Raw genomic sequence first — 12337 nt, forward strand, 5'->3', positions numbered from 1 at the left:
CCTACTTAGAACAAGCTTAGCAAAGCACAGGGACCGCAGTTCAATCCCCCGGCACCACATGCCAGCCAGCCCCGCCCCCTGGTGGGCTGAGCTGGACACACACACACACACACACACACACACACACACACATAAATAAAAAAAATAAATAAAATCACTCAGTTGTCCTTATATTGGCAGAAAATATCCATATTTTTCACTTTACTTTTTGTTAAAATAGTACATGCAGAGGGCCAGCAAGAGAGCTCAGAGGACTAAGTGCCGGCTTAGCCAAGTGCAGGGACCATGGTTCAATCCTCATCCCTGGCACCACATGCCGCACTCACCTGTAATCCCAGCGCTGTGGTGGCTGACACAGGAAGACTGCTAAGGGTCAGAGCTGCATGGTGAGACCTTGTATCAAATACATACAATAAAAAAAAATGTGGAGGAAAATGAAGGCATCTTTTTCGCCATAATTTTATCAGTATAGATGGCAAAAATTAAAACACTTGGTAATACATTTGGTAAATTTAAAACATTTGGTAAACATTAGGTGTTTGATAAATATTAGGCAGTCACCTGCTGGACAGGGCCTGTGTGCCCTCACTGGCCCCAGGGCGTCTCCACTGGGGCCCTCGACCCCGTGTCCCACTGTCCTGTCCTGGAGCACAGGAAAGGATGGCCCCGTGCTACCTCTTTTACCTTCTTTTTTTTTTTTAATTAATTTATTTGTGTGTGTGTGTGTGTGTGTGTGTGTGTGTGTGGCCAGCTCAGCCCACCAGGGGGAACGGCTGGCTGGCATGTGGTGCTGGGGGATTGAACCGCAGTCCCTGTGCTTTGCTTAGCTTAGTTTGTTCTAGGTAGGTGCTTTAGACCACTGAGCCATCTCACCAGCCCCAAAATTTTTATTTTTATTTATTTATTTGTTTGTTTGTTGCGGAACCGGGGATTGAACTCAGGTCCTTGCACTTGCCAGGCAAGCACTTAATCTACTGAGCTATCTCCCCGGCCCCCTCTCTTTTACCTTCTGAGAGAAATGAAAATTGTTGCCAGGTCCCCTTGGCGTGACCTCTTACCCCACGCGAGATCTGCTCACAGCAGCACTGCCACAGTGGCATAGATCAAAAGCCCAGGCAGCAGAAGAAGGGGTGAATGTACTGCATGTGCTTCCATAGGTGAGTAGAGCAATCTGGATGGTCTCAGCAAATAACAAACTGGGGGGAAAGCAAGTAAATCCTGGAAGATTACATAACCCTTTTATAAAGTTCTTTAAAAATTAAAAATGTGTATTTTTTAGGAATACACATAGGGACACAAAACTTGCTGAAGCAAAAAGGCAAAGGAACTAAGCAAGCACAATGCTGTTGGATGGTTATTGTGGTTCAAGGGGAAGGCTGGGAAGGGGACATAGAGATCCAGGTATAGTTAAGGTCCTAGTTTTGGAGGAGGAAGGGAACTGTATTTACTATAACAAGGAGTGTAGACAGGCACCCAAACAAATGCAGATCAGCAGCAGAGCAGTAATGACTGTGTCAGGTGGTGAGGACTGGGAAACCCCGTGCCTGCGCACACACACACACACCCTCAGCGGTATACAGGGGTGTCAGCTATCTCCACCCTCCAGCCTCCGTGCACCCAGAGTCAGCTTCCGCAGAGGTAGTACGGTTCCCAGCTGCTCGGCAGCCTAAGACCTGCCCAGGAAGGAAACATGATAAACAGTAGCAGCTTCTTGTTTTCAAATGCCTTTACCCCTACGTGTGGCCACCTACGCACATCCCAAAGAAAACTAAATACTGTCTTCAGAGGAAAGCTTGAAAATGTAATATTGAGTGGTTTCACCCAGTGTGACCTAAACTAAGTCCATTCACAGCCTGAAACATAAAGGGACGCTAGAGGAAAACAGCTCAGCTTTCGAGAGATGTAAAACTGCGCGTCTCTCAGGCCCTGCCCTGGGTTTGCCCGTCTTCGCCTCGCAAAAGGCGCATCACCTTCTGGGCTGTGAAATCCCACAGGCCCCGGGCACACATCTGGGACTTGTCACACCATACAACTCAACCTACAGAGGTTTAAGAGTAAAGAGTGCCACCCCCAATTCAGATCGGAACCTGGCTGCATGTTTAACAGGGTTCCCACGTGATTCTCAGGTTCGGGCAAGCTTGGGGCGCAGCCGTCTTAAGTAACTCCCCAATTTAAGAAAGTAAACACCCGGGGGTTGGAGGTGGCGTTCCTGCTCCCAGCTGGATGTCGTTCACATCGTGCAAGGAAGGGTAACCCTCGGGTCTAATGAAGGTCCCAGCTAGTCTGAGCACGATCTCAAGTGAGCCTAAACCCGGGAGGACCGTGCCTGTCGCCTGCGGGGCGGGGCCTGTGCCCAGGTCGCCCCAGCAGCGTCTCCTGTGTGGTCCCCGACCCCGCGCGACGCGGTCCTGGAGCAAGAGTGGGACGCGCTGTGTGAAAATGCAGTTGTTCTTTTCGGCCTCCGCCACCTTTCTCGGTGTGCATTTTTTAAATCGGCGCCCTCAGGAATTCGCCCTGTTGCTGGAGACACAGTCTTCTCCTTTAGATTTTATGCTATACTCTGCGGCCGAGGTTGAGAACCACGAGATGAGGCCACGCTTCGCTGTGCATCAGAACAACCAGGGAGCTTTATAAAAATAATAATAATAAATAAAATAAAATAAAATAAAAATAAAAATACATCTCCATACCAACGCCCAGGTCCTAGCCCAGACCAATTAGGTCCGAATCTACCAGCGCCGCGACCCCAACGTCACTCAGGGGAGCTCGTTAGAAATACAGAAGCTCGGGCCTCATCCGAGGCCCACCGAGTCAGAATCTGCATTTTAACGAGATCCCCAGTGACTCTAGCGCACATTAAAGTTGGAAGAGAGCTGCGCTTCTGAAATTTTAATGGGCGAACGAATCACCTGGGGATCTCGTTAAAATGCAGACACGGTTTCTCAAACTTTAATGTGCGCGCGGATCACCTGGGGATCTTGTTAAAATGCAGATTCTGTTTCCGCGGGTGTGGGGTGGAGCCTCTCCCGGGGCGCGGGCTGCCGGGGCGCGGACCCCGGGTCCCCTGGACTCCTGAGGTCTTGGCTCAGGGCCAATTCGCCGTCAGGGCTGTTGATAAATCGGCCGCTTGGCTGAAGAGCAGAACTGCCGGGACATGCGCGTTCCGGTCGGGGCGCGGGCTGGGGAGGGGGGGGGTTGATTTCCGAACTCTGGGAATTCTCTGTGTGAGTAGGCCACTCACTGGATCCCACCGAGAGCCTGATCCTCTCGCCATGTCGCGGCGCAAGCAGGCCAAACCCCAGCATCTCAACTCTGGAGAGCCTCAGTCCGCGCGTCGGGAGGTCGCGGAGGGGGCCCTGCAAGTGGCGGGGAAGTCGGGTGAGTAGCACAGCTCACAGGTCGAACCCGGCTTGGGGGCGGCTGGCGAGTCGCCCGAACCCGCTAAAGGTCGGAAACCCGGGCTGGGGTCTTGGAACGGCGAGCGCAGCTTGCGGCTCCAGTTCTGGGTCTCGGACCCTGACGCGCGCTGGGGAAGGGGGGGCTGCGCGTGGGGGGAGGGAGCTCTTGTGAATTACACCCCGTAAATTACACCTCCGGGGGTACCGGGCCCCTCCCCCAACGCCGAGATCACAGAAGGAGGTTGCTCCACGACCCCCCTAGGAGGCTGTTCTAGGTGTACTCGGGCACCCAAATCCTTGGTACTGACTTAGGCTGCGCCCCTGGAAGATGGGCGTTCCGGGACCTGCGCCCTGGGCGACCTTGCCTGGCGTTGGGATCATATGTGGAAAATCCTCGGTTTCCACCGAGTGCCCAAGCTGCCTCTAGGGGCCGAGGAGGGACAGAGCAGTGGACAAGGAGAAAAGTCCAGTCCTCCTGGAGTTTATGATCCGGTGAGGACGAGTCGGCACACGAGAGAAACTGGTAAAACGCAAAATGTGTTCGAGATGAGTGCCAAGAAAAACGCAGAAATGGGGACAGATGAGGTACGGAGGAGGGGCTGGGGGAGCACCCAGGGAAGGGCTCACCCAGGAGGATCTTCAAGGGAACCCCGCAGATGGAGGGAAGAGCGGCTGGGCCGGGCCGGGCCGGGCCGGACCGGACCGGACCGGACCGGACCGGACCAGACAGGAGACCGGAGTGCCAGTCAGGCTAGAGGCTGAGACGGTCTAGAAAGTACGAGACATGGGGGGGGGGGCCTGGGGCTCAGTAAGGAATCTGCGTCTTAGCCTGAGAAATGTGGGAGGCTTCGGGCCGGGGGTCCAGGGCAGTGGGTTTGCCCTACCTGCCATGTGGACACCGGGGTAGGACATGGCAGGAAAAGCTGGCTATCTTAAGCCCCCCGGGCCATCCCTACCCCCACCCTGCTGTGATCAAGGGAACCTCCGCGTGCGAAGAGGCCGAGGGAGGGGAGCTTTGCTAAATAGCCACATTCCTCGGTCCCCTCGGGCACACGCCCCCCATTGGAATCTCGGGGGCGGGGCTGGAGACTTCACTTCTAGGGCGCAGCCTAAACCCACGTGGGTTTCTGCTTGCTCTCTGCCCTTTTTTCCTTAGCACCGGGTTGATGGGGACCTCTAACTGGACCGTGCTCTCTTCTCCCCCTGGTTTTCCTGATGCTGCAAGCTGGGGGCGCCCTTGGGGTCCCGCGCCTCAGAGACGGTTTTTCTCCCCTTCCGGATCAGGTGTCGCAGGACTTGAGGATCACACGTCTCCGAGACTAGATTCTTCTAGAGTAATAGTTGGTATTTTTAAAAGTAAAAGTAAAGCTTGCCATAAGCAAAGTACTGTATCGGCCGCTGTGTCCCAGGCCTACAGTGAATTTAGGTAGGTTGCCTCTAGGGGGTACTGGCTCTGAGATGGCTGGGGCTCGTTTCTGTGTCCGAGGAGAGCTGGAAGGTCAGGGATGCCGACCCTCACGGGGAAGCCTTTGGAGAAGCGAATTACTAAGTAATCCAAGAGCGCTGCGAAAAGCCCCCTGAAGCTGTAGGAGGCGGTGTGGGGTCTGCGAGAAGTGCTGTGTGTACCTGTGGTCCCCTCCTGAAGGCCTGCGTAGCCCCGTCCCTCCCCCGTGTGTATGTTGGGGGACGCAGCCTCCCCATGGAGACCCCCTGCATCTCGGGTCGTTGACCCTCAACAAGGGGGCAACTTCATTCTCTGTGAAGGGTGAGCCCCTCTTTGGCTGGTAGCCTTGCAGTTCAAGGAGTTGAGGGAGGAACACGCAGTGGGAAAGATTGAAGTGGAAGACTTCTCCTGACCCCCAGGGACAAGCAGAGAAGCCGGAAGCACCTGCTGCACGCTGCACCAACATCTTGGCATGGGCAGCGAGCAGCACCACGCCATCCTGCGGTCTGTCCAGCCTGGCTGTTTCCACCTCCCGCCCCAGGGTCCGTCCCGAGCTTACCAGCAGAGGGTGGCTTCTAAGAACCTGGGGTGCCTGGATGGCTAAAGCTGAATAAGCCTCTCTGCTAGCCTCTTTTGCCGCCTCATAAAAGCATCTACCTGGAAGTTTTAACCCACCTATCTCTAACCTAGGCGCCAGTTTCTTGCCTACCCTAACCTTTAATTTTGGCAATGAGCCTGAGACATAGGAGCCTTACTGTCCATTTTGCAGATGTAAGAATTGAACAGGAGGGAAACTGAGTAACCTACCAAGGGACCCTACAGCTGAGAAACAATGGAACTGGAATTTGTAACTTGCTAACTGGCTTCCTGGTCAATGCCCCAATCCACTAAACTATACAAAACCTCATTTGTATTTCAGTTTTCAATCCGACTTCTGTGGCATTATTAAAGACACTGAAGAGTTTAGTGGCTTTCAGCTTTAATATCTGAATTGCTGAGCTGGAGAGACAGCACACATTCTAAGTGCCTGCCTGGCAAGCGCAAGGACCCAGGTCCCATCCCTTGTACCACATGCGGTGCCAGCCCCAGAATCACAGGATACTGAAACTGGGGGTGGTAGTGCACACATGTAATCCCAGCGCTGGGGAGGCTGAGACAGGAGGATCGTTAGGAGTCTGAGTAGGGTAGCGAGACCCTGTACCAAATAAATAAATAAATTGCTAAGTAGCTCAGGGGGGTTGTTTGCCCTAAGCAATGTCTGTAGACCTGGCACCAGGATGAGGAGGCAGAGGTGTGGGCTGCAGATGGGGGTAAGCATGGATTCTCATCCATTGGAAACATCTAGCCCTGCAACCCTGAGCGTCTTTGGGCCAGTTTCTTGCTTTCTCTACCAGCAGAAATTCGCAGCATGCAAACCTTAGGCAGTGGCGGCAGCAGAGAACTTATTAGAAATAAAATTACCAACTCTACCTTAGACCTTCAGTCAGGAATCATAGAGATGGAACCAAGCCCCTGTGTTTTGGCAAGCCCTCTAGGGATTCTAGTGAACATGACATGTGAGAACAACTGGCCGTGAGGCTTTGGGGGTTCTATTTTTATTTATTTTTAATTTTGGTAGTTTGCAGAAATTATTAAAATGGAAAAGTTGTTACTTCAGCTCCTATCCCCTGAGTACCTGCCCAGGTGCCTTCCAAAGGGTCCCCAGCCTCATCCTTGCTGCATAAAAGCTCTAAAAACCTCCAGGATGGCAGAGAGTCTCACTGCGCCCTTTCTTTATCCTTTATGTAAAACTTGCTCCATCCATTGTAGCCAATTTGACTTTTCATGCTTTTATTGAAAAGATCTCCAAACCTGCACTAAGCACACCATCCATGGATAAAAATGCCTAACTAGTACTTGGGTCAGAAACAGGAAGATGCTGTCATTAAGTTCTTTTGTCTCACACTTTTCTGAGACTGCTCAGACCTCCTGTGTACCGGGGTCCCCTGCGGGTGCTATGCTGACAGATTCTGTGGGTCTAGGGTGGAGCCTGAGATCCCCCTTCATGGGGCTGCTGCTCTGAGGATGTCCTTTTGGGAGCCAGGGCTTAGGGTAGCGGGACAAAATCACCCAGGTATATCTTTAAAATACACATTCCTGACATCTTCGCAACTCCTCCCAAACCCTCTGCCAAGGCTTGAGTCTGGGGTGAGGCCTGGGAGATACAAAGAGTGTCACAGCTGTGCCGCAGAAACTGCTGCAATGAGGCTAGCGCAGCTTTTTCTTCTTTCATCTTTTTTTTTTAATGGCTTTTTAAAATTCATTTTAATGAGAAAATAAAACAGCAATGAAAGTTTCAAAACAGGTTAGTAGGACAGTTACAATAATGAATACATTGCATATTGTTGTCTTCTTTTTTGTCTTTTAAAGACAGGCTCTCACTGTACAGTTCAGGCTGGCCTTGAGCTCCCTTTATAGCCCAGGCTGGTCTCAAACTCACACCAATCCTCCTACCTCGGCTTCCTGTGTGCTGGGACTGCAGATGTGTGCCACCACAACCCGGCTAGCGCAGCTTTTTCAACCTCAGCCCTGTTGACATTTGGGAACACTGACTTCTTTTTCAGGGAACTGTCCTAAGCATTGCAGGGTGCTTGGCGTCACCCCCACCCTCTACCCGCTATGGACATGTATGTGCATGTGGGGTGAGGAGAATGGAGATGTCCTTGGGCATCATCGCCAGTGTCACCCGCTTGAGAGCCACTGGGCTCCATCAGCCCTGTTTAGTGGCTTCGAGTTCAGTGGCAGCTGTAGTTCTGTTCACTTTGGTGTCTCAATCATGTGCTCAGCCTTCAGGACTTGTATTTCTCTTGTCTTACCTCTGCATCTCTGAGGCATATCCATTATCTCATGATACGGTGAACACATCAGAGCTCAGAAAGGTTAACTAGCTCACCTCCAGTTACACAGCTAAGCAGACCCTCTGCTAGGACTAAAATCTTGGGGCTGGTGAGATGGCTCAGTGCTCCTAAAGCACCTACTCGGAACAGGCTTAGCAAAGCACAGGGACCGCGGTTCAATCCCCCAGCACCGCATGCCAGCCAGCCCCGCCCCCTGGTGGGCTGAGCTGCCCCCCACACACACACACATAAATTTTAAAAAAATTAAAAAAAAAAAAAAAGACTAAAATCTTCACTGTGCTTTTGGGGTTGTGGTGGTAAGATCACTCCCCCTTCGCAAGCCACCCCTTAAAGACAGAATCTACCGTGTATTATCAGTTAGGGCCGCAAAACAAGCCCTATATCTTGGCCTATAATTCACAGGCTGGTCACTGTCCTTGCTGCTGGTCCTCTCCCTCTCCAAGACATGACGCTGACAACACTTCTGGGCCTTTCTCCCTCTCTCGGACTTGGGTCTACTTGGAGATGTCACCTCAGAGTCTTTTAAGAATGCTCAGCCTTTGTTACAGAAAGTTTAAGTCTGTGTAATAGGTTGAGCCACAGGCAGTTATGTGACCATTCTCTATACCAACGGCGGCCTCACCTGGTACGGGCCAGGTGTGCTAGAGACAGGAGGATGACACTGTGGCCTCCCGTGGACCTGTGCTTGCCTCTACCTGTTAACGACTGGTGGCCAATCTTGTTTCTCAGGCATTCCTGTTAATCTCTTGTCCTGGGTTATGTTTGAACCATAACACATAATCATACTGTTAGAGGAAAGAAGAAAGGCATGGAGCACCACCGCCTAGGACAGCTTTTGCTGGGATTAAAACCAGAGAGGACCAAGCGGCTGTGACTGATACCCTTAGGGGTTTCACAGGGCTAAGGGGAGAGGGATGAGAAGGGAACTGGTGGTGTGGTTTGTCCTTCCAGCAGGCAGCTGGCAGCCTGTCTGCTGTCCATAAGCAGAACAGGGGGAGAGAGCATGGCCCGTCCTCAAGCACGCAGCCTGTGGGAGCCCTGACCCATGGGCTTTGGAGTCCAGAGAAACTGAAACTCTAGGTGCTTGAGAACTAAGGGGTGTTTCTTTTTTTTTTCTTTTTTCTTTTCTTTTTTTTTTTTTTTTTTTTTTTTTTTTTTTTTTTTTTTTTATATTTTTTTTTTTTTTTTTTTTTTTTTTTTTTTTTTTTTTTTTTTTTTTTTTTTTTTTTTTTAGGTTGCTTTTCTTTCTTTCTTTCTTTCTTTCTTTTTCAAAATTTTATTGATAAACAGATAGCAATGAGACAGTTTCAAATCAAATCGGAAGTACAGATTCAACAAATAACACACTGCATACATTCTTCTTAGTGGTTAATTGCTGTACAAGATGCAGACTTGAGATCCTATTTACAAACACCATTAGAACAAATCATTCTATTCATTAAGAGAATGCAACTATATATCTATCCTAACCACTTTGAATACACAGAGACAAAATGGACATTCATCTGTATACCCCATTTTTTCTAAGTTCCGTTATTGAATATTATAGATGTGTAAACTCAGAAAAATATTCTAAAAGAGTCCAGTAGCCCATAATAGCATTGGGTCTTCTGTTTAACTGGCAATGTCAGAAATTATTGACCTGAGTCCCCCACAGCTCAACATAACAACATGGCTTTACTTCCTATATTTCGTCTTCATAAGGGGTGTTACTGAATGTCACCTCAGTCTCAAGGTGCTAGTCTAATCCCTCCTTTCCAGGCACTATGGTAAGAGAAGGAGAAGGGGCACCATATTACCTTTGATTGCTTTTTGCTGGTGGGAAGGTCTTTCCCTAGCCTGGAGGAGGCTGATCTTGATGTGGTCTCGGGGCCACCTGAGAACTGGCTGTAATTCTGTTGCTGAGAAGTCTTTGATTAATATAACTGGGTAACAGGAGAGCTGTCATCCCTATGGAGAATAGGGATGCCAGAGAACAGAGTAAGCAAGAAAGGACAGGGAAGCCCAAGGAGGACCACAAAGAGGACTGGAGCACAGAAACAAATGGGTAGGTTTGTCTGTTTTTTTTTTTTTTTTTTTTTTTTTTTGGAACCGTGGATTGAACTCAGGCCCTTGTGCTTGCCAGGGAAGCACTTATTCCACTGAGCCATCTCCCCGGCCCCATGTCTGTTTGTTTCTTGAAGAACCAAAAACAGGCCAGTCGTGTAAGACGAGCATGGGGTGAAATTGTCAGAGTGGAACATTGCATGTCAGACGGGTATAATGTCCAAATGTCCTGGCAGGGAGGGCTGGGAGTGTTTATCGGGAGGAGAAGCTAGGATGAAGGTGTTGATGAGGACAAAATGTTGAAGACCGTTGGTGTTGGGGTAGGGATCTGGTGGCAGGTAGAAGTGGAGTCAGAGGAAAACAAGGAGGGGTAGGACACACTGAGAGGGATCTTCCAATGGAGGGGACATTTGGGTGCTCCCTCTGGCCTTGGCAGTGCCTGGTCCTGCTGTGTGTTTTGGTCAAACTGAAGCAAGGACAACTTGGAAGCCAGATAAGAGGGGCGCCTGTTGGCCCTTGTCGGGATGCTAACGTGGTCTAAGAGGGCAGTGGTTGTGTCATGTTGTGAGAAGTTGGAGGGAGGTGGGGTACTGCGGATGGAAAAAAGGCTCGGGTTACGTTCAGTGTGGAAGAGAGCGGAGACCACGGAGACTGAAGGAAAGCTGACACGCAGGATTGCTCCCCGCTTTCTCTCCACTTACACAAAGGATCAAGTTGACAGGTATTGGAGGCTAGTTGGCCCCAGTGCTTTAGGAGGCAGGCTAGAGGGAAGTTGGAAGGGGTCTCAGAGGAACTAGTCCACCTCAGAAAAGAGGCAAAAGAAGACACTCGAGACAAGACTGCACTGGAGCTTCCGTAGCACCCGAAAGCCCGGAAATGCTGATTCCCTGACCGGAACCTCAACTCCTAGATGACCCCGGATGGGGAATGGACTCCTTATCTTTAATCCAGGCAAAGAGCAACAGAAGTGACGCCTGCAAGTGCATTTCAGAAGTGCCGTGAAGGTCAGAACCCTTGTCTGAAAGCCCCAGCTGGCCCCGAGAGGAGAGGAGAGGAGGGACGCGGGGAGGAGTGGGTGAGCTCTGAGAGTCTGCCCCGTCGGAATGACTGAAAAGATTTGGGGCTGGCAGGCTCAAGGGGTACTCTGAAGTCAAGAACGAAAGAGTGAGTGTAGGGGGGAATTCGGGAGAGAAGGACGTAGGGATCTGAGGCCACTGATGGATGGAGCTAACAGTTGACTTAATTTGTTGTGGGCCTTGAACCAGATGAAAAGATCCGTCAGGTTGGTTGCTTGGTGGGTCTGGATTGCTGGGAGGATAGGGGTAGTGTGAGCAGAGATTGACCAGTCATGCTGCCTTCAGAGGGTGACGAATGATAAGTTTATGCCTTGCAGTCTTTGGGGGCTAGGAGGGATTGTGACACAGAGATAAAGGGCAAAAGGTCCTCCAGTGAATTTTTTTTTTTTTTTTTTTTTTTTTGTGGAACCGGGGATTGAACTCAGATCCTTGCGTTTGCCAGTCAAGCGCTTATCCTACTGAGCCATCTCCCCGGCCCCTTCCAGTGAAATTTTTATAGGGCTCTGACTCACCACTATTTTAGGGGTGACAGCACCTGGGGGCTTAAAGGAGGATGGGGGCAGAAGCAGGTCAGGCGTCAGACAGTAAAAAATCCTCAGTGTCAGGCACCCTCGGTGCTGGTGCCCAAAGGTCCAGTTCTCTGTCGTATCTGATACTAACGTTTGCTTTTTATTTTGTCTTCCTTCTTGCCGGGATGTGCATTTCTTACATTGACCGAAGTATTCATTGGTGAGACTGGATATTTGTTTTTAAAAACCAGGTCCCCACTTCATGCCGGTGTTTTTTCATTGGAATCATGCCAGTTGTTTCCCTGTGGCATTTTTTACTGAGACTGTCTTGTCCCTTGTAATTTTTAGGAAATTGGTTGTTAAAGGAAGGGCCTTTTGCACGATTAGTCAGCATGTACATGGCTTTCGTTTCTATTTATTTGCTTGCAGTGTGGAAGAGTACACCTGGGAATAGGGCCTCACTATGCAGCGCAGTCTACAGTCAACTCTAGATCCTCTCGCCTCAGCCTCCCACGTATCTGTGATTACAGGCATTGTGCCACCACTGCTGGCTCTTTTTAATCTTTCTTTCTTTGGGGTAGGGCACTACTGAGGGTTAAACCCACAGCCTAACCCTTTTTTATTTTAAAACAGAGTCTTAGTAACCCAGGCTAGGCTCCAATTTATGATCCTCCTGCCTCAGCCTCCCTCCCTGTTGCTGGGATTATTAGTGTGTACCACAGAGTCCAACTGCCTGGTTCTTTTTTTTTTTTTTTTTTTTTTTGTATTTTATGGAACAGTCTACAGGGTGTTCAGGGTCTCACTACTAGATCGGACTCAACGTGATCCACCTGTTTGCAGTCAATCCTTAAAGAAATTCTTGAATTACATGGTATTTGCAGAATGAATTGTTATTATCCAATATGGTTAGTTCTGTACCTGCTTTCGTGAAGAGAAGCCATGATATCTCAGTGAAGCACTGCCCCCC

The 12337-nt window shown here is 50.1% G+C and overlaps 1 protein-coding gene across 3 annotated transcripts in view; it reads left to right on the forward strand.

The window, feature by feature from the left end:
• The window catches only part of Zfp64 (ZFP64 zinc finger protein), an 88371-nt gene that overhangs the window by 61295 nt on the left and 14739 nt on the right, over window positions 1–12337 (forward strand). Inside the window, exon 1 of one of the 3 annotated variants that reach the window (XM_023720795.1) lies at window positions 3273–3378. The exons of the other annotated variants lie outside the window; for them this stretch is intronic. Coding sequence (XP_023576563.1) covers window positions 3273–3378 — 106 coding nt within the window. Of the gene's footprint in view, window positions 1–3272; window positions 3379–12337 lie in introns of those variants that run through there. 3 annotated transcript variants of the gene reach the window in all.

The sequence above is a fragment of the Octodon degus genome, unplaced genomic scaffold (genome assembly GCF_000260255.1).
Source record: "Octodon degus isolate 3935 unplaced genomic scaffold, OctDeg1.0 scaffold00077, whole genome shotgun sequence".
NCBI classification, from domain to species: Eukaryota; Metazoa; Chordata; class Mammalia; order Rodentia; family Octodontidae; genus Octodon; species Octodon degus.